This window comes from Trichinella spiralis (assembly GCF_000181795.1).
Source record: "Trichinella spiralis strain ISS 195 chromosome Unknown Scfld9, whole genome shotgun sequence".
NCBI lineage: Eukaryota > Metazoa > Nematoda > Enoplea > Trichinellida > Trichinellidae > Trichinella > Trichinella spiralis.
In genome coordinates, this window is record NW_003526948.1 from 2439407 (window position 1) to 2460312 (window position 20906).

Below are 20906 nucleotides of genomic sequence, written 5' to 3' on the forward strand. Positions count from 1 at the left end.
TTAAACTAATTAGTCTAACTCAAAGAAATTATACTTACCAAACTTACCCTTGTCTTCTGGATGTCTTCTTTATCTCTATTCTTCTGTATCTAAATGTAGAAGAATTAATTTAATGAAATAATGTTATAATAAATAAAAAACAAAGCCGTTTTTATTGTTCTTTTTCGCCCATCATCGCATTGAAAACGCCATTGTTCATTCGCCGCACATCGTTCGCCTACAATCATTTGAAATGAATTTCTAGAGCAACTAATAGTAGCCTCAGGAAAATTTACATAAAGTTCATTTCTATTGATTAGCAAGTATGAAACGTATTCCTCATTTCGTTGAACAAATATTATGCAAGTCACGCATAAGCTCAAAAGCAAACAAATTGAAATTGCACTCAAATTTGCATTCAAACTAGACAACGCCCATGTTTGATAAGATAACATTCTTCTATATCTAATAATACACCTTACTCAGTAGTAAAGCAGAAATAGATGGAGCAAATATCATTCTAGGCTTCTGTTAGTCAACAAAGTCAATTTAACTGTTGCAGTGCTAATATGAAGTTAATTTTCAAACGGCCCAATTTGCATAAAAGACAGACACTGCACACGTAGCGTTAAACACCGGCTTACGTAAGTTGGATATGCTACTCTAATATGAATTAGAACATAATGTCAACAAAAAATAAACAATGATTGAGCACACTAGTTGCGCTGTATGCCAAGCATAATTGACTATATAAACNATTTTGATTTATCTAATGTCTTCATGGTGCAGAATTAAGAAAAACAATATAAAGTNGAAAATAAAATTAAATTGGAAACAGATTTCTGTATGAAAACGGTATTTTTCTGTAATGATACCGATAATAGATAACACTATACGCTTAGTGATATTCGACCTGCTAAGTTGAGAATGAAACTGAATGCCATAAGCAAGTGTAAATTGAAAATTTTATTGTCTTCTCCAATTAAATCTAGATGATTACCTAAAATAGAAAATTGAAATATGGATTTGTTCAAAACCTTCAATGTNCNNTTATATGTAATTGAGAATATTATGCTTTAAAAGTACTTCAAGTTTTACGCATNNTNNAAAATTGAAAATTGCTTAAATACTTNAAATATATTTGCATTNCATAGCAAAACATCAGGAATTTAAGTTTCAGTATTAAATTTTCACCTGAATGTAGGTAGTATCTCGCACTTGCACTTTGGTTACGTACCGTCTCCGTTTTTCGAACACCACTGTAATAAAACAATAACTATGGATACAATCTTTGTATTTCTCTCATTTGTGTATAACTTAGTAACCTTATTATTGTTATTTTGGCAATTTAAATAATGTATATATTACTGCATTTCCAATTATTAATTATCTTACCGTGATTTTATTTTGGAAGTATACTTTAAATTCATATTAAAAGATGCTTTTACTTTTGCTTTTGTATCTATAAAAATATACATGATCTAAATGGGTCTTTTCATTTTGTTACTCATAAAGAAAGAAATAAATATGCATGTAAATATGAAACAATATTGACAGAAAACACATTTTACTGATGCTTAATCCACGGACTGCATTTTCTTCGCACTCGCCGTTCGAACTAACCATTTCACTTTCCCGATACTGGATGACCGTTGTCATGCATACGATCATCACAATGAGAAACTCAAATCTGTGGAAATGAACTTCATCAATCTATTGATCGTTATTTATACGCCTTTGTGAACTACAGTAAAATGTAATGCAGGTAACAACTGCTTCCTTACCCTGCAAAAGATATATTTATCTGCAAAAATTATGCGTAATGAATTAATTATAAATATTTTTGATTTTTATATTCAAATGTTTCATAATAAATGTCTAGTTTTCTATTTTTCAATTTTCAGAAAGATATTTTAAGATAATGAATAGATAGATGCATGCACTCACTCACTAGCCAGCTAATTTCGTTGAACATTATTTTACATTTTTCATTTCATTCATTCATTCATTATTCTGAATTATATATCATATTTACATTAATCATTACATTATTATGTTTATTCATTCATTCATCATTTTCATATTTTGCATTTCGCATAACAACAACAACATCGCTGTTGTTGATTGAACCAGCAAGCAGTACAAGCAAATAGATAGATAAATAGAATTATAAGAATTCATTTGAATTTTGAAATTATTTCATAATTAATTCATTGAGTGATTGATTGTTGTTGTTCTAATTTTTACAATACGACGACTACTATTTTAATTGATTATTATTGGTTTATTTTTTACATTATGAATTCAGGACGACAAAGCATTTTATTACCGTAACAACAATGATAACAGTAGTAGTAGTAGTAGTAGTAGTAGTAGTAGTGGAATAATATTTGTAGTATTTGATTGATTGTTTGTTTTTCGGTCGGTAAAACGATCGACATGTGAAGTATGAACTTTTACTACAACTAATAAACGTATATAATAAATGATAAGCATATATGTATGAAACTGAATGTCTGTAACTTAATTACAGCTTCAGTTTCAGTAAAGCATAAAGATGAGATAATGGAATAAGAGAAAGATGGGATCAGATATAAGAACAATAATTGAAAAGGCGGAGAACAATCATCAATTAAGCATACAACCGGAAAGTTTTGAAATAAAACATATGAAGAAAAACAGAGAAAAGATGCGTCGCAATGGAGTAAAAATGTTAAATGGACATTTTTTATCCGTTTTACGTAAGCATAATGCAAAGCATACTTTAAAAGTACAATTAAGCAGAAGAGCAACAATTTGTGGTTTCGTTTAAAAATTAAAAAAAAGAAGAAGACAAATGAATAAAATGAAAACCAGAAAATGAATGCAAAAAATCATTTTCTTCAACGTGGGCTGACATATGCTGACTGACTGTCTACCAGTAAGCGAGATGTGCATAAAAATGTGCCAAAGAGGCAAAATTTGGCTGCAAAATGTTGGCCCTCGATCAGATCAGTCGTCAAAAAATGTTTCAGTTGAACAAAACGGTGAAGATAGACAATGAACGCATTTGCCCACGACGATGTGAATGAAAAATAAAATTCAATAAAGCAGCACCTGTTAACAGAATATATATATATATATATATAATGGGGAATGCATACAAAATATGTAAAGAAGAAATAAATGTAATATTCAATTCTTCTTCATCAATAAATAAATAAATAAATATAATACAGGCTACAAAGTGATGAATGATGATGAAGTAAGTATTTGGCGAATGCAAAAATGCAACACTTAATTCAGCTGTGTGTTGCTCAAGCAATAATGCAGCTGCATTGCCATTTATTTGTTGACGCGTTGGAAAACTACAGAACAGCTTACTGAAGAACAAAGTATGGAAGTACGGCAATACACACATACAAAAATAAAGACACACCCAAACACAGACACACGTCACACGACATGTATATGATGTATGTTCATGCGTATGGGTGTTTTATGCTTTTTTATGGGTTTGCATTTTTATCCACCGGTGTGATTGATGCTTTTTTCTCTTTGACGCATTCACCGAATGCCGGCAACCTGCGCCAGTTGATGATCATCACATAGATGGGTTAATTTGTGCAAAGCTCAGTGAACAGATGGATGAATGAATAAATGAATGAATGAATGAATGAATGAATGAATCATTCGAATGATGAAAGCACGTCTAAAGAAAGGAGAACGAAACGACGACGGCTCTGGCTTAATTTCAAAAGTCACCACCTTGCTGAACTGAACCTCCGCACAGTAAAACAAAGACGGTCGTCAATTGTAGAAGATAGAAAAATGCAAAATTAAATCTATCAGCACAGTTCGAGTTGAAAAAAGTACGTAAAACAATAAATAAAACTGAAAGTGAACAGAGAACAAAACAAAAACAAAAAAAGGTGCATGCTGAAAAAGTAAAACACGTAAAAAAAACTATAAGTAATAAATATGCTTAATTAAAACGGGCTCACTAAGGATCAACTTTTCATTGCAAAAATAAAATTCAAAAAAAAAGCAAAGAAACAACCAGCACCAAAAATTGAACAATAAATACTCTACAGTATTCGCTTCCAGTAAGCTGCAAGCTACTACTATTGCATTTGTAGCTTTTGAGTGTGCTCTGCTGTTTCACAATGTTGCTGAAATTCAGTCTAAAAGTAAATTTTAAAAAATTAAAATCAAAAAATGTCAACATTTCTTTATTGTAACATAACTTATAAATAAATAAACTTAATCGATTCCCTTCACTGAAATGAAATAGCAATATATATATATATATATACATATACGAACCTGCAAACCAAAACGCACCGAACAACACTGGCACTCGTAGTGGGTTTGGACAAGTCGAAATGGCGGACCGGTGCAGTGGCACAGCAACCTCTGATGGGTGAGAAAAAATTGTTCCGATTGAAAAACGGTATTACACTTGCGACATGCCCAGCCAACTTCCAAATCACAGCCAGTTAGACAAGTTCGATCCGTTGGAGAAAGCTTGCTTGACAAATCGTCAACAGTTCGTCCGTCTTGGGTAAATCGAACAAAATTTGCCCGGTTTGCTTTCATTGTTGAACTAATCAATTCTGTCACTGTAGCTGGAACTTGAAGCATCGATACAGGTGTACCGTTGACGTTGACGTCATACAACAGATTTCCAGAAGCAAACGCATTGCCACCGTTTGGATACATCATCGGCGCATTCAGACCGGCATAATAAGTAACCGCCGGCATCATACCAGCTGGATAGAGGTAAGGCAAAAGATTTGGATTAAGGCCGGAAACCAGCGACGTTGAAGCGTCTTTCATAAGCTCAGCTGCTACGTAAGCCGCTGCAGTGGTTGACATGGCCTTGTTGTCATTTCCACTCGACTGCTGCTGTTGTTCAAAAGGAGATGAACCACTCGAAGAACTGGGTTCATTTCGTCCAACACTTGACTGTTGTTGTTGTTGTTGTTGCTGCTGCTGCTGTTGCTGCTGTTGCTGTTGATGTTGATGTTGTTGGATTTCATCAACAGGTTCACCGACAGCAATTTTCACCCGATCTATATGCTGTTTAGTAAAAACATGATCCTGGACCGTTTGCCGAGAAGTATATGCAGTGTTGCAGAAGTTGCATCTGGATGCCGGTACGTCTGGACGATTTTGAACTGTTCCGGCGAAAAAAGCTTTACGTTCTTTTGCTCTTGCATTTTGGAACCAAACTTGAACGACCCGTTTGTGCAAGCCAATTTCCAAACCCAGCATTTCACACTCCGACATTGTTGGCGTTTTGTAATCTTGGAACAAATATTTCATCACCTTCACTTGACCTGGCGTCAAATGGGTGCGAAATCGCTTCTGAGGACGGCTGAGCTGAGCCACGAAACGATGCTGCGACGTGGGAGACGGGCCGTCACTTTCCTCACCCGAAGCCGGTTCCACCGATTCGTCGTCCACTTTACGAGTCGACCGATTCGACGACGTGGTCAAATCGAGCGGTGCCTCTGATTCGTGTTCCTCGTTCGAGCCGGTTGGTCCGTTGCGGTGAACAACGTTTGTCATTGGATAAGCAGCACCGCCAATCGGCATCGTACATATCGTCGGCACCTCTTCCGCATCTGGCAACGCATCCACGTCGATGTCGGTGGTTTTCCACTGAATCGCGTGCCGTTCACTGAAATGAGTCTGCATCGTCTGCTTGTTGTGGAACAGAATACCACAGAATGGACAACGTTTGTTGAAATAGGCGTTCGTGTCGCTGTTCGCATCTCGCCGATCTCGGTTGGCATTTTGCAGCCAGACGTTGACGGCACGTTTGCTGGCGCCAATGCGTTCAGCGATCTCGTCAAGTCGATCACCGCTCGCCTGTGCCATATCCGCGCCAGCGGAATAGGTAGCAGTGGTGTGCAACAGTTTCAACTGTTCGGTCGACAGGCCGGCAATGTTGCACCGTTGCTCGTCGGCACTCGATTCAGCATCGGTGTCATTGTTGCTGTTGTAGAACAATTCCGGCTCCAATTTGCAGTCGTTTTCACACACGGCACGTCCGCAACCGTTTTTATTATGCTTGATCAGCTCGTAATAACGCTGGAAGACCATGTGACAATTTTTGCACTCGTAATTTAGACCCGGCGTACGGTTCAAGCGATCAGAATCAGCAACGTCGGCTGGTTGATTTTCGTAAATTTTTCGTGCCTTTTGTCGGGCATTTTGAAACCAGACCACAATCACCCGAGGGCTCAAATTCAACTTTTTGCTCAACAGCTCCAAATCGTCATCTTTGGGGTAGGCGTTCTTTTCGAAAAATTCTTGCAAAACTTTCACTTGCTGTTCAGTAAAACGCGTTCGATTGGCTCGACGAGCACCACCATTACCGTTCAGGCCTAGTTGTTGTGCATGCTGTGACAACTGTTGCTGCTGCTGCTGCTGCTGCTGATGATGATGATGATGATGATGAGTAAGTTGCTGTTGCTGTTGTTGCTGAGTGTTCGAAAGTTGAGTGATCAAATCGTTCAACGACGGCGGACCAAAAAATCCCAAAGAATTTGCCAGTGCCGGCGCTTGAAAAGGCAACGTACCCATGGCGGCAAAAGATTTCACAAACGGTTCACCAGCGCCAAACATCACGCTCGCCAAAGGTCCACCACCACCGCCACCAACCGGCGGTGCGTGCGCCGGTGATGCAGTTGCCAGCGTAGTCGTACTGGCGGAACTGTCGGTCGATACAGCAGCCATCGAACCAGAACCAGCACTGCTAGTGTTGTTAGGTAGTTGAACGCTGTTGGTCACCGATGACACTGCACAAGTGTCTGCTGATGACATGCCACCGGCGGCAGCACGAGCAACAACACTAGTAGTTGGAGAGATGTCATCCTTTCGACGTTTCTCTTCCGTCGCTTCAGCAGTCATCACAGCGACACAATCGCCATTACCACTGGCAGCCAACGATGGGCTTTTCACTGTTGGTGGACACTGTTCAACTGCTGAAGTGGACGACGGTTGTTCCACAGATGAGCTGCTGGAACTCGCGGTGGCCACTTGTTCACCGGCCGTCACCAAAGGGATCACTTTCGCCTCACCAGTTTTCTCATACTCTTCTAAATCGATACCCAACGACGGTGGGATGCTGAAATTGTACGGTGAATCTTTGCTGCGCTGACGTTCTTTGAACAGTGTATTGCGGAACCAATGTTTGATCACCTTTTGAGGTAAGCCGGATTTCTTCGACATCACTTCAACCTGCTCCTCACTTGGTGAATTGTTTATGTCGAAATATTCTCGCAAAATTTTCAGCTGTTCATCCGTGATCCGTGTCCTTGCCCGTTTTTGCTGTTGCGCATGTTGTTGTTGTTGTTGCTGGTGTTGAGATTTCCGCTGCTGCCAGCGGTGGTGTGGTTGTTGTTGTTGTGGGGCCGTGGTCGGCTCCAGTGTTGTTTCAGCCGTTGAGACTGTTGTTGCAGTTGTTGTTGCTGTTGTTGTTGTTGGTGCTGCTGCTGCTGCTGCTGCTGCTGGGCAGCAAATGATGTTGCTGCACCAGGCAAAAATGATTTCACTGTTTGAGTACTGGAAAGCAAATCAAGCGATCTTTGCGCAATAGCTGCTGATTCAAGAACAGTAGGCAAATATGCTCCAGCCATTGAGTACGGGTTTATGGGCATGCCCAGCATCGGTAACGGCAAACCGAAGCCAAATCCCAATCCAGACGGGCCGAACAAATTTGCCGTCGGCGCAGCAGTCACCGGCACCATTGAATCTACCGGAACTGGGATGGCAGGCAGAGGAGGTATGGGTGCCTGTGGTGCCGGTTTCAGTGCTGAACCTTCAGGCTGAAACAAAGTCAACTTATCGGCACCAGCTGCAGTTCGTCCAGTGCTGCCACCAACACCATTATTATTAGTAGCAGCGGCGATAGCACCGGCAGGCTCTTCGCCATATTTGCGATCATAAGCTTTGCGAAAAGCATCAGCCACTCGTTTCACCTCTTCCGCAGAGACCTGACCACCGTGTTGCTGTTCCACGTGTGCCTTGAGTACCCAGATGTTAGAGAACTCGTCGTCACAAAAAGCACACGTGCAGCGTGCGAGTTCAGCGGCTTTGGCACAACTAGCCAACCATGCACTGTCGTCGGCGGGAATATACGGTTCCTGCTTCATGGACGCGGGAAAAGCAAAACGACCAATCCAAGTGCTGTCCAAATTTGGCGTCGCTTGGCGAGATCGTTTCGTTCGAGTCGAACTTTCTGCATCAGTGGAAGTGCCAGCTGTCACTGGCAACATCCTTTTGGTGCTGTTCGATCGACTCCGGTGTACACTTTCGTTGTACTGCATCACCAGTTCAAAGCCGTAATTTTCCAAAAGGGCTTTGAATGCACCGCTGCGACCACCACCCCGACGCCACAAGTGAAAATTGTTGATTTTATGCAACGCGTCTTCAATGGCACCCATGTTGTTGGAACGATCGCTGTCGGTCGGGCTTGTGGAACAGCTAGCGTCTGGCTTTTGCTGCTGCATGTCTGCCAGCATTGCCGCTGGTTCTGCTACTGAACAGTGAACATTGGTTCGCAGCAAGTGGTCATTGTGAACCATCTCGGGCAACCGAGCCATCCAAGCTTGATGACCAACTGAACGCAAATGAGCGGCCAAATTCTGCTTGCTACTGTACGATGACCGGCAAACATTGCAACGAAACGGTTTGCCAAGGTTCAATTCCACCGACATGCCGTTGCTCGCAACGACGGAAGCATCCATTTCGGATCTGGCATCGATGAGCAACTTTTTCAACTTGTTCAAATGGGACACTGAATTGAAATGAACGAGCAAAATACTTTTCTGCGTGAACGATTCACGGCAAATTTCACATTTGAAAGGTCGACTTGGGCTCAGGTATTTTTCAACACTTGTCGACGGTTTGCCATCAGCTTGACGATGCAAAAGTGCTCGACTATGAATTGTCAAATAAACTTGCTTTGTAAAAGCCATCTTGCAACGATGACAGCGAAACTTCCGACTAGGGTCATTTTCGTAGGCGCTCAAAGCGGCTCCATTGCTATTCAAAGCATCTTCTTGTTCGTCAGCAATCGCATGCATCTCCTCCTCGTCGTCGTCGTCGTTGTTGTTGTCGTCGTCGTCACCGTCTTCCTCTTCCTCTGCCATATCTCCTCCAGTTCGTTTGCCGTCATCGTCATCGCCGTCATCTTCGTCTTCCATTTCTTCTTCGTCTTCCTTCAGTTCTCCTACTTCTTCATTGGCATGTTCTTCTTCTTCTTCTTCTTCTTCTTCTTCTTCTCCTTTGTTATCACCTACCAATATACGATTATCATCATCATCATCATCACCATCTTCTTCCTCTCGTTCTTCAACATTGTTGCCATTGTTCGCTTTACCAATTGCCGTGACTGCTTTTCGACGATGACCATTTACATGCTGCTGATTCAGTTTGTCCGCAGTCGAATCGCCAACAGCACCAGACACACTACCACCAGCATGCTGCTGCTGCTGCTGCTGCTGCTGTGCTTGGAAATGTCCCGAATGGAGCTGATGCTCGTACCACTGTCGACGACGATCGAACGTTTGACCACAAGTTGCACAGGGCAACGGTGGATCGAGCTTTTTCGCCTTCTTTCGACGTCGTCTTTCACCACTGCCACTACTGGACGACAATAAACTCTGCTCCACGGTCGAAGGTTCCATTTCAGCAATACGAGGCTGACCACTTGATGGAGCGAGTCCAATTTTCAACGCCGAAGGCAGCAACTGCAAAAGCCGATTGACTCCTTCGCTGGTGACGTTGTGAATCTGCGGGAAAATAGGAAAAAAATGCATTAAAAACAATCTCTGGTAATTTAAAAGTGTTGGTAATATGTGGACAAATGCGCGCAGTGATACTGTGGCATTTGTTGTTGGCGCCACCAAATGTGCAAACAAACATTGTGTGAAGAAGCTTGATTCGAGCTGTGCATGCAATTGAAATTTGGTATTGAATTGATGATCGAAGAAGCAACTGCAACTACTACTGCTACTAAAAAAAAATTTGATTTTTTGCCAAATAAAATTAAAATTACAAGGACATCGACTGGAAAGAAAGTGGCTGGCTAGTCGGTGGTGGCTTTAGCACAATCAATTTGCAACGATTGTATTGTTTTGGTTTTTCTAACTGAGTAAACAAGTTGAACAACAATGACCGCCATTTTGTCAGGAAATGATTTCGTAAAAAGCCAAAAAAATAAAATAAAATAAAACCTTTAAAAAATCACAGTCTACCAGAAAATGGGTACAATTTTGGAAAAAAGAAAAAATAGCTGAGAGGAAATTCAAAAAAAAATTATTATTATATTTGCGTAAACTATAAAACTGCGTAACTGGCTGTGGTCGTCTGCAGTGGGATATTGGAGAAGGAGAAAAGTAAAATGAATATATAAATTGAAAGCAATTTGTCAACGGCTCGTTCATGCTAATTTCAAAATTGCATAGGTGTGAGAATGCGCATGCTTTGAAGTTGTCAACAAAAATAAGCAGCCAACGAGACAAAAACAGTCGCACAGCGGCGCTCTGGTCAAGGACAAGCCGCATCAAAGGGGAATAATGGATTCGCTCTTGCAAAACAACGGATAATGTTGTGCTTTGGGTGAGCATCATTACACCCAACAAAGGTCAGAATGGATTGAGCAGCATTCAGTCAGCTGGTTCTGCTTTGGCGCAGGTCAATGACAGCGGATACCTTTGCATTTGCTCCTCATCAAATTCACTCACAGTATGCAGAGTTTCGTGGCGCATCACAATGCACAACAAATAATAAGCTCAGCCTAGTCGGATAGTAATTTATCGTGCAGCAACTTGAACTTAAACTTCCCCACAACAAAGAACAGTCAGTAAAGGTGATTTTTTTTCGTTTTAGTCGACAAGTCGACAAGAAGAAGAAAAAAAACCAACACTTCATGCATTGCAAATTTAAGCTCAGCTGAACAATTTCGACCATTTGTGGAATTTTTGATTAAAAAAAATAATAAATGCAAAACTTACCCGCAAAAGGTGCTCTTCCATCAGAGTCTGGTCATTACCGACCGATGCTTCACATAGCGGACAGAGATTGTACACAGGTTTGGGCGATTCCGTGCCGGAACCGTTATCAGCGAGCAATTTTTCTTTGTTCAGCGGATCGCTATCACTCACTGCAGCAATATTGTATTAAAAATTGTTGAAAACATTTTTCTTTTTGCTTTTCACATCACAACAATGCTTGAATTGTGAATTTGAAATTCAAATTAATTAATTTTCTTTGAAAAAAGAAGAAGAAGAAGAAGAAATTCAGGTTCTTTCATCAAATAAATAATATTATTTTTAGATCATCTTAAAACTGTGACCAAACAATTAAATCTGTTCTACGATTCTTCTCGAAGCAATTTAATTTAATTTTGAAACGTTTTTTTAGTTTAATATCGACTCATTGTTTCTGAAAAGCACAAAATGCATGCAACGTACGTACGCTTCAACGCCACGTGATAATAATATATTTAAAAAAAAGTAACTTTAACATTCTAGCGTGCATCTCACCTCCTCCAATTTTCTTTGAAAAAATCTACTTTCTTTTTTAAATAATAATAATAATAATAATAAAATCACTGTAACAACACCAACAATTGATAAAATAAAAATAATTATTCAAATGAAATAACCACTGCTGCTATTCAAGCATCAACCTTGGACAGTGTTAATAGAAAAATGGAATGAAGAAAAAAAACGCATTTCCTCAGAAGAGCAGAATAAGAATTACTTTTAAAAAAGCAAAAAAAAGCTGCATGCTTCTCACATTTCAGATAACATTGAAAAAAAAGTGTTTTCTGTGTCGCGATGGAGCGAGCATGTGTGTGAATTGGAACAAACTAAAGAGAAAAAAAATTACAATCACCTGCACATGCATGAATCATCATAAAAAATAAAATAACTACCATGATGCAATGTTTTTGCTAGAAGTTGTTAAGTGAAAAGCACAAAAATGGAAAAACAAAGAAAAAATAACTAAATACACAAAATTACACAATAACGTTGCATACCATTTGTACAATGCAAAATACAACAATCTCAGTCGTGCATTGTTGTGGTTGTTGTTCAGTTTTACAATTGCACAGAACAAGCAAGCTTTTAAGGGGATAGTGCTCGAGAAATTTGATTTTTGGACACCAACTCCTGTTTGGAAAATCCGTCTTTGAGAAAAATCTTCAACTGACTAACTATCCCAGTTTGGAAAAGTTGTGATGAGGGGGAAAAGCGAAAAAGCAAAGCAAAGCAAAGCAAAGTAATAATGATAAAACCTACCGCATGCGGAAAAGCTGCACATCGCGTATGGTGGTTGATTTTCACCGCCGGTGGTCAACTCTTCGGTCATCGGATTAGCATTAGCGGTGGTCATTGGACGACCGCCCAGCGAGGACGAAAGCTGATCATTTCCTTCATTCACTTTCGGATCAGTCTCCTTCTCTTCTCGACATTGCAACAAATCTGCCCCGACGGGACGTTCGATACCTGGAAAAGGAAATTTTTGATAATTAAAAAAATAATAATAAATGCTTATATATATGTTGGTATGTATGTATGTATGTATGTATATATATGTAAGAGTGGAGAAAAACATTGCACTGCATAACAACAATAATAATGATGATGATGATGATGATGATGATGCATCGTGCACAGAGTGCAAAATGCAATGAATAATATGAGAGAGCGAGCAAAGTGACCGTAGATAAATTGCGTGGGTGAACACAAATGACCGTTTGAGAATCACAAACCAGCCAACTGTAAGCAAGTAAGCAAACGCCCTGGACATGAGGACAAGCAACTGAGAGTGAGTGCAACTGAGGTCATGTCCTCTCTCTGTTCTAAGCAAAGCTGGCTAGCCAGTCGACCGGTTGGTCAATTGTCCTGCCCTGGATAACGAAACTGATGCAAATGAATGAGAATATAAATGAATAAATAAATAAATAAATAAATGAATGAATGAATGAGTGAATAAATTTGATGACGACGGACAATCCTCCAGAAAAGCTTGACTCGTCGGCTAGTGGAGAAAATGGAAAAAAACAGGGTCGCGTGTGTCGATTTGTGAAAAACGGTCGCGCAGCCTTGACCGGTGTCAGTGTGCAATCCGTGGGTTTCGTTAGCCCAGTTGGTAGGGCTTAATTGCAATCAGCCCCAATTGACCATTTAAATGGAACAATTGACGATCGACCTGTGGGAAAGTTCAATTCGGGCCATGTGTGATGACAGCTAATTGGCCAAAGAAATCGTAGTCAACAGAATTCAGCAATCCGTAAAAAATGGTAGAAATAAATGAAAATCATTAAAAAGAAAAGAAAGGGTCTTTTGTCACAAGCCTCACCTTTCGCAGACATGGATGTTGAATGGATCTTTAAGTTGTTTTCCATACGCACACGCATATATATATATATGTATATATATGTATATATTTAATAAGCTCAATAAAACAAAATGCTCGTAAACCGGAAACAACAAACGCTACAACCTGAACGATGGTCAACAAAGTTGTAGCACTGTATCGACAAGAAGAAACAACAGCAGTTCGCGTTGGCCTCGACCTAGACCAGCTTCAAGGCAATGCTAACACTATCAAAATGCCGCACCTTGGAAAATTTCCACAGCTAATAATCATCATCAGCGTTCAGTTTGCAACAAAACAACAATCGAAACTTTCATACTACGAAACTTATTTAGTCATCCGACAGTTCCATTGATATTCATATATTCACAAAAGGAATATTATAATAATATGAACAATGTCTTCTTTTCTTTTCTTTTCTTTTTTTTTGAATAATACACAGCTAATTGCATTGCGTAGGTAAATAACAAACAACAAGCACTACCAGCAAGGAAGAAGAACAACAACCACAACAATCCATTGTAGCACTTTTATAACCATTGTTCATGAATGTAAAAGAGCCATATTTTTAGCATAAATAACCAACAACACAAACAAAATCAACGCCCTGCTTGTCTAATTGAAATGCTAATACGTGTGTGATATGACACATGGTAAACGAACAGTTTCTGATTTGATTTAATTTTACAAAAATGAAAAAGAAACGTCCCAATTTAGAAACAGAAAAAACATGCATATTTCAGCTTTACCAAAAGAAAATAAAGAAAACCTATACAATAAAAGCAATTACTACTGCTACTACTACTACTACTACTACGTAGCCGACGCATGATGATTGATTATGCAAAACACTGAAATAGTATGTAAGAGTAAAAAAAAGTTACAACATATATAACAAACAACACACCACACACATACATATATACATACATACATACATACATACATACATGCATACATACAGAGGTAGATATATTTTTTTTTGCATGCCTTTTTTTCACGTTTTGAATAAGTATGCCAAAGTTTGTGAAAAGAAAAATAATGCGTAGGAAAATATTTCAGTCATGATCAATAATAAATAAACAATGACGCTTTTCTCATTAGTCAACCGAAAATCAAAAAAAAAACGTATGCATTTCCTTTACAATTGTCGTGATACTTTTCCGTGCAAAAGATGCCTATCGATGAATGATGTGCATAATAAAAAATTGGTTTATGTAAAAAAACTAAAGGTCTCTTTTTGTTCAACGCCACAGATACCGTTGGCGGTGATTAGCAAGTGTATACAGCGCTTGTTTGTTCAGGAAACAAAAAAAGAAAGAAAAAAAACAGAAAAACAAGCTTCTCTTGTGGAAAGAAGCAGTTTGAGAAATGTTTTTTCTTTTTTTTTTGTAATTACAACTTGAGAACAGAAAATCGTGGGAATTTTCAATTGGACAAAACGGCAAAAATATCTATAGTCTGTCTGTCTGCCTGTACCGACTGACTGTACAACACAGTTTGACAACGACGTTTTGAAATGTGGTGAAAATTTCGCCCGTGGCCAAAGATGGTCGACAGACAAGCAGAAAAGAAAAAAAAGGTTGCATAAATTATGTTGTTCTATTGGGAAATTGTGCGTACAGTTGGCTGAGATGAGAGCTCGATTTGATCGTGAATTATTGCAATATGCCAAGGCGGACAGTGAAAGGTGGCAATCGATCGAAAATACGCTGAGGTCGGTCCGGTGGAGTCAAAAATGCAAAATTGAAATTGAAAGATCCATACACAGGTGGATGATAAAAACCTTGACGTGTCATAACTATATTCATCAAATAATTTTACTCGATGAACTAACTAATAACTCTCTTCCTCCTATATCTGTCAGCCGACTGTTTTCACTGAAATGTTTGGAATAATAAATCAGCTTAAATTTTCCAAATATACATACAAACAAGTACAATACGATCATGAGCGGATCAAATTATTAAATGTTCCCATTATTCTACTTGAAAACTTCGACACGCTTCTCCAAAGAGATCAAATGAAAGTGTAACATATACATATCAGCAGTTTCATATTATTGAATTTTAGCTTTTAGTTGTTATTGCTGAATTTGCAACTCAATTAACTGACACATGTACAGCTGATAATAATAATAACCGATTAAGCAAAAGATAAGATAATCAATTTTTTTTTTCAAATTATTCACATATAAATAACTGAACATTTGTTAACAGCACGTGTCATCAGTTAGTTAGTTAGTTGGTTAATTAAAGGAAAGTAAAAGTAGTAGTAAATGAAGAATGAAATAATTTACCTCAGATTCATTTTTGTGCTTTTTGTTTGAATTGTTTTCAAATTCTGTGCATATTTAGCAAGTGTTTGCACTAGTTTTGCATCGCTGAATATTGTGTACACATTTCGATTACTAAATATGCAAATAAGCAAATTGATTTCACTCAACTCAATTGAGAAACAAACATGAAGAAGAGCAAAACAAACAGCTGTGCAGAATGCAAACATTTACCCAAAATCTAAATACGAACTTTCGAAATATATATATATATATATACACATATGAACTGTGGAACATGTTTCCTCTATCATATCTGAAAATACACATGCTTGCAGCATTTTTTTCTACTTTCTTTCATTTATAATTCAAAAAAAACTAAATTGTCAAAATTCAATAATACAGATGTTAAAGTGAAGTTAAAATGTTAGCATTCTCTCTCTGTCCCTCTATTCGGCCATCACTCCACCACCAGTAGGCAAATAATTACCGCTTGCAACATTTGCATTGTTTGCAAACTTTCTTTTTCTATACGTAAAAGCGTTGAAACATGCATGATTCAAATTATACTAGAAGAATATTTAAAGAAAATTCCCAGTAGTTTGTTCAGTTTTTAATGAATTTGAAAAAGACAACTGAGTAAAAAGCAGCCGTAAAGCATGCGAACAATGTTCCATTTTAAGATAATGAAAAGTAATTAAAATGAAAATTTAATTTTATTATTATTTTGAAGACTTTAACTTTTATCAAATTAACATCTGCCAATGCCGCCTAGCATTGGACAATGAACGAGCTCATTTCCGTCATCACTTACTTATTTGAAAAAAAGAACTGAAGCTTTAACCCCCTCCCCTCCTCTCACTCCTCCCCCCATCCAAAAAAAATAATAACAATAATAATAAAACTTGAAACTCTGCTTGAATAACCTATTCTGAAGTGACGCTTTTCAGATAAAACTGTTAGTCATTGTTCACGCATAAAATGACTGCAAGGTGTGAAGAGGAGACGTTTCACTCCGGGTCCGGTTTATAACCAACTTTATGAGCAATCCACTTCGCAAATACGCTCTGAGAGATCGAGGGCGAAACATAAATAGTAATTTATTAACGACATGGAAGAGGTTTGAATACGTAACCGTCCTTTGTACAGCCTTGACATAAGAATAATATATCTCTGAAGGAACTGGTTCTCTACATGCCGGTATCCCTCCATTGTTATGTCAAGGTTGAACAGAAGATAATTACAACTTCTAGACTAGTTCTGTCAATTAATAAAAGCGCAAGCAAAGTGCAGCAAGCAAGCTAAAAACATTTTCCACCGGGTAAAGTTAGTTAGTTATTTGCTGCACCAGTGCTTTTCATCAAGTCACACTGGAAAAAGAAGCAACAAGAATCAACAACGATACTATTAAAAATGGCAATGGTCGTAGCAGTAATGGTGTTCAGATGGACTGTGCTATGCAAATAGCTAGCTTTGTGACGATTTTATAACTGTTAAACTATGTTTCAAACGATATGCATATTCATGCGAGTCAGATCAATCGATTTCAGTGCATCCATAGCTTGCTTGCTTATTCAGGTTCACAAGTCTAGCTGACTATCAAATCAACTTGATGACGTAAACTGATTTCGAAATAAATGATTACCACTAGTAGTTAGTTGCTAAGAAAATAAAAATAAGCTGCACAACAGACATACCTACAGTAATTAAAGAAGCAAAAGTCAATTTAATTTTAACCAAATTTTCAATTGAAAATAATAATGATCCAACAACGATAATAATGTCGAGGAAGTCATTTTTTGACACGTCGAACAACGTTTCACAAGACAAGAAAATTACGCAGATAACAAAGATAAATTAATACAATCATCTGCTAAAGGCAGGCGTGTGAAAATGTTTTCAGTTCACTTAATTAATGACACACACGACCATTTCAAGGCTTTTCGCGTAATCTTACTGACATTTATCAAAATTTTCCTACATGCAATAGACAATAATGGAGTTTATTTAAAAAATACATATATAATTTATTATAATAAATAAATGTGCAAGAGAAATTTTAATGTCCACCTGCTTGGTTGAGTCGATGAAGACATGCTACAGACATACTGACTGACCTTCACTGAGTTGCGCTCTAATTTCTCATAATTAAAGTTTCCGACAGAGCAAACAGTGAACAACACACACACACACACACACACACACACACACACACATGCACACATGCACACACACACACAAACACACTATTGCTTTTGAAAAAGCACAAAATTAAATCCAGTTTTTCGACAACTGTTAGAAATGACCAAAAAGAAATGCTCTATTCGGATTGGTCTGACGGCAAACGTTGACACTAACAACTTGTCAACTTGATCAACACTACGATGATGAGAATATATCGACCTGTGTATAAATTTACACAATTAATTATTCAACTGCAACCTTTTTTTTGTATGCTTAACTCTCCTGACAACCGATAAGCTTAAATTGGATAAATTCATTTTCTGAAACAACTTTAACAACCAATTCCCTTTCTTCTCTACTTATTGTTATTACATGTGAAATTTGTGAAAAAAAAATTTTCAACTTTGACATTTTTATACTTATAGTAGGATTGCTTGTTTCGACGCTTTTCAAAATTAATTTCGTTACAATTATCTCAAATGTAGAAAAATTACAATTACCTCTAAAACCAGATGTACAACAATACATTTTACACATTCACATCAGCATTCATTATAATTTTGCATTTAGGCGAAGGCACGTGCAAAAAAAAATACAACTCATCCATCCATCTATCTCTCTATCTATCTCTATATCTATATCTATTTACATACATATTAAAAGAATAAAATTGATCACCAATAAATATTTTCTGTACTATTTATTATGCAAAACTTTAAAATATTTCCTCTCGACTCTTTATCCGACTTGCATTTAATAAGCATATCGATCCAATATTTTTATTGCACTTCAGTCTTGGTTTAGGTTTATTTCTAAAAAAAAGTGCTAAACTTCCAACTTCAATACTTTTGAAATTATCCTGACGTTTCGCAACTACATACTCTATTGGTGAAATGGCTTTGTCAATGTCTAGTAAAGCGGCGTGACAAAGCTGCTTGAAAAAAGTCACCATCTGTGAGCAGCATATTTCACAAAACGCACATCACATACATACATAATTAATAAATGATACAAAACAATGCTTCGCTGAGTTGTAAAATATCACACAACTTTTCAGTATTAGATATTTTCTTTTGATTAAAAAATTGAATGCATGTGCACAGCTAAGTTTTAGCTAAGCAAAAAAAACTCATAAAATAATTATCTGAGTAACAATGTTTGTTTCCCATTGTCATGTGCGCATCTGCTGGACCTTAATCTTCGAATGCTACTACTGCAACTGCAAAAATTATGCTCGAAGTTAATTACGTTTGTATCGGAGCATCTGTGTTGAAAATGCGCTTATACAGGAAGATAATAGAAAAGCGTAAGCGGTCACGTACATTGACAGCTGGTTCGTTTCCAAGTAAAAGAATCCAAGCTGGATTTCGTGAACGCTGGCACTTCTAAAAACCGTAGGTGGTGTAAAACCTGTCTGAGAAACGATAAGAAATAACGAACAGTAAATGCTTTCTTAATGTTGCTGATCGACCACCAAGCCCAGAGGTGGTATAGCGCTAGGAATAGTACGGTAATTGAAGAACCTGAGAACCAATAGAAATACAGTAAATACAACACGTGACTAGCTTTGTCTGTCGGACCGATTAGAAAATGCCCCAATGTCGATTTGAATGCAAAGAGTGCATGTATTTTTATCCACTGCATAATTTTCTGAGAAATAAGTAAATAAACAATGACGTAAGGGTGATGATGATTATTGTTGTTTGGCCCGAACAAGTTTGGCTTTACTGGAAAAAAAAAGAAGTATAATTAGGAAAAGCTGAAGTTGTGACATGTTCCTTGATGTCTCCACCTGATTGAGACTGACTAGTTCAGATCAATAAAGCGGCAATAGACAAAATAGCAATAAGAAGTAAGAAGTCTGCAAGACCGCGCGGCCTGTGCCAAAAATTACCAAAACTTTCATTAAAATGCCAGCTAGTCAACCATTATTGCTGCAAAGCGCTATTATTAATTTTCTAGAAAACACATCAAGGCCAAACTTTATGAGAGCGTTCCATCCAACACGACACAGATTTTCAGACCGGTGAGAGAATGAAAATATGCTCGTCATCAGCAACTGAATCCATTGTTCGTAAAGAGAATCGGTCGCTTCAAGGTGAATGAGTGATCTACATGTGAAAGACTGCAGTTATTGTCACTAGTTAACCAGAGACAGTGTGGAGAACAAAGGGCGAGAAAATGGTGGGTCGGTTGTTTACCAGCCACGCTTTTGGAATTATACACGCTAACAAAGCGGAAAACAACGGACCCACGATGACCCGAGTAAATAACTCATCAACAACAAGCTGAACTTGACAATGGAAAATGGCGACCTCGTGGCCGAATGAGATTAGTTTAGCTGAAACTGCTATATGCACATATGCTGCTTAAGCTGTTGTCAATTTAATAAAAGATCAACTCAGGAATGTGCCAAATAATACAGTTCAGGTTCAATTCAGGACAACTGACCCGCAATAGTTCAGCACAACAATGTTTCTGCTGAATTTGCTGGTGAAGTGGCAGAAAAATGGATCACTTAATCAGCGCCTATTGACATGAAGAAGCAAATGGAAAGAAAAAAAATTCCTATCAAAAAATATACCAAAATAAACTATAAAACAATACAGAAATACAGTGAATCAAATTCACACAATACAATAGAATATAAAAGGCAAATTGAAAATTTATTTGAGTATAATTTGAGTAGGAAATCAAAAAGATATTTAAATTGTTTAATAAAATTACTGTACATTAAAAGTTTATAGTATAATGTGCACAGAAAATACAGTTTTAATAAAAAAATTTCAAATCATTCCCCACTTATGCTCATCTTCAGTTGGAAAATAATATTATTTTTAAAATTCTCAAAATAACCCGAAAAAAGAGACAGTTACACACAATTGAGATAAATTACTACTACAAAGTGCAATTTGAATAGATATGCAAAACTTAATCAACCTAAATTAGAAATATGCATAAAATGTTCCACATATTATATGTTAATAAGGAAAAAAAACAACAAAAATGGATGTTCAAAATTGCGTTTGGTGAAACTTTTTCCAAAAGAGAAACAACAAACATCATGTTTTTCGCCTGTTTCGAA

The 20906-nt window shown here is 37.6% G+C and overlaps 6 protein-coding genes across 6 annotated transcripts; all 6 read right to left on the reverse strand.

The window, feature by feature from the left end:
* Positions 1-561: 561 nt before the first annotated feature.
* On the reverse strand, positions 562-1650 carry Tsp_05286 (hypothetical protein). Its single transcript, XM_003371547.1, has 5 exons — positions 1551-1650; positions 1375-1441; positions 1174-1238; positions 876-979; positions 562-642 (listed from the first exon to the last, which is right to left on the reverse strand). Exons 1-5 carry the CDS (start codon positions 1648-1650, stop codon positions 562-564), a joined length of 417 nt encoding a protein of 138 aa, XP_003371595.1.
* Positions 1651-4082: 2432 nt separating this feature from the next.
* Tsp_05285 (putative homeobox domain protein) lies at positions 4083-9056 on the reverse strand. The gene is made up of 6 exons (XM_003371548.1): positions 8795-9056; positions 7524-8767; positions 6549-7299; positions 5056-6353; positions 4303-4866; positions 4083-4130 (listed from the first exon to the last, which is right to left on the reverse strand). Exons 1-6 carry the CDS (start codon positions 9054-9056, stop codon positions 4083-4085), a joined length of 4167 nt encoding a protein of 1388 aa, XP_003371596.1.
* A 755-nt stretch (positions 9057-9811) lies between these two features.
* On the reverse strand, positions 9812-10601 carry Tsp_05284 (conserved hypothetical protein). The gene is made up of 2 exons (XM_003371549.1): positions 10313-10601; positions 9812-9987 (listed from the first exon to the last, which is right to left on the reverse strand). The coding sequence occupies exons 1-2, from the start codon at positions 10599-10601 to the stop codon at positions 9812-9814; spliced, it is 465 nt and encodes a 154-aa protein (XP_003371597.1).
* Positions 10602-10771: 170 nt separating this feature from the next.
* Positions 10772-12830, reverse strand: Tsp_05283 (hypothetical protein). The gene is made up of 6 exons (XM_003371550.1): positions 12755-12830; positions 12278-12488; positions 12020-12182; positions 11740-11848; positions 10989-11137; positions 10772-10801 (listed from the first exon to the last, which is right to left on the reverse strand). Exons 1-6 carry the CDS (start codon positions 12828-12830, stop codon positions 10772-10774), a joined length of 738 nt encoding a protein of 245 aa, XP_003371598.1.
* A 2190-nt stretch (positions 12831-15020) lies between these two features.
* Tsp_05282 (hypothetical protein) lies at positions 15021-16193 on the reverse strand. Its single transcript, XM_003371551.1, has 5 exons — positions 16128-16193; positions 15826-15878; positions 15662-15772; positions 15187-15242; positions 15021-15163 (listed from the first exon to the last, which is right to left on the reverse strand). The coding sequence occupies exons 1-5, from the start codon at positions 16191-16193 to the stop codon at positions 15021-15023; spliced, it is 429 nt and encodes a 142-aa protein (XP_003371599.1).
* Positions 16194-19014: 2821 nt separating this feature from the next.
* On the reverse strand, positions 19015-19465 carry Tsp_05281 (hypothetical protein). Its single transcript, XM_003371552.1, has 2 exons — positions 19144-19465; positions 19015-19034 (listed from the first exon to the last, which is right to left on the reverse strand). The coding sequence occupies exons 1-2, from the start codon at positions 19463-19465 to the stop codon at positions 19015-19017; spliced, it is 342 nt and encodes a 113-aa protein (XP_003371600.1).
* Between the last annotated feature and the right edge of the window lie 1441 nt (positions 19466-20906).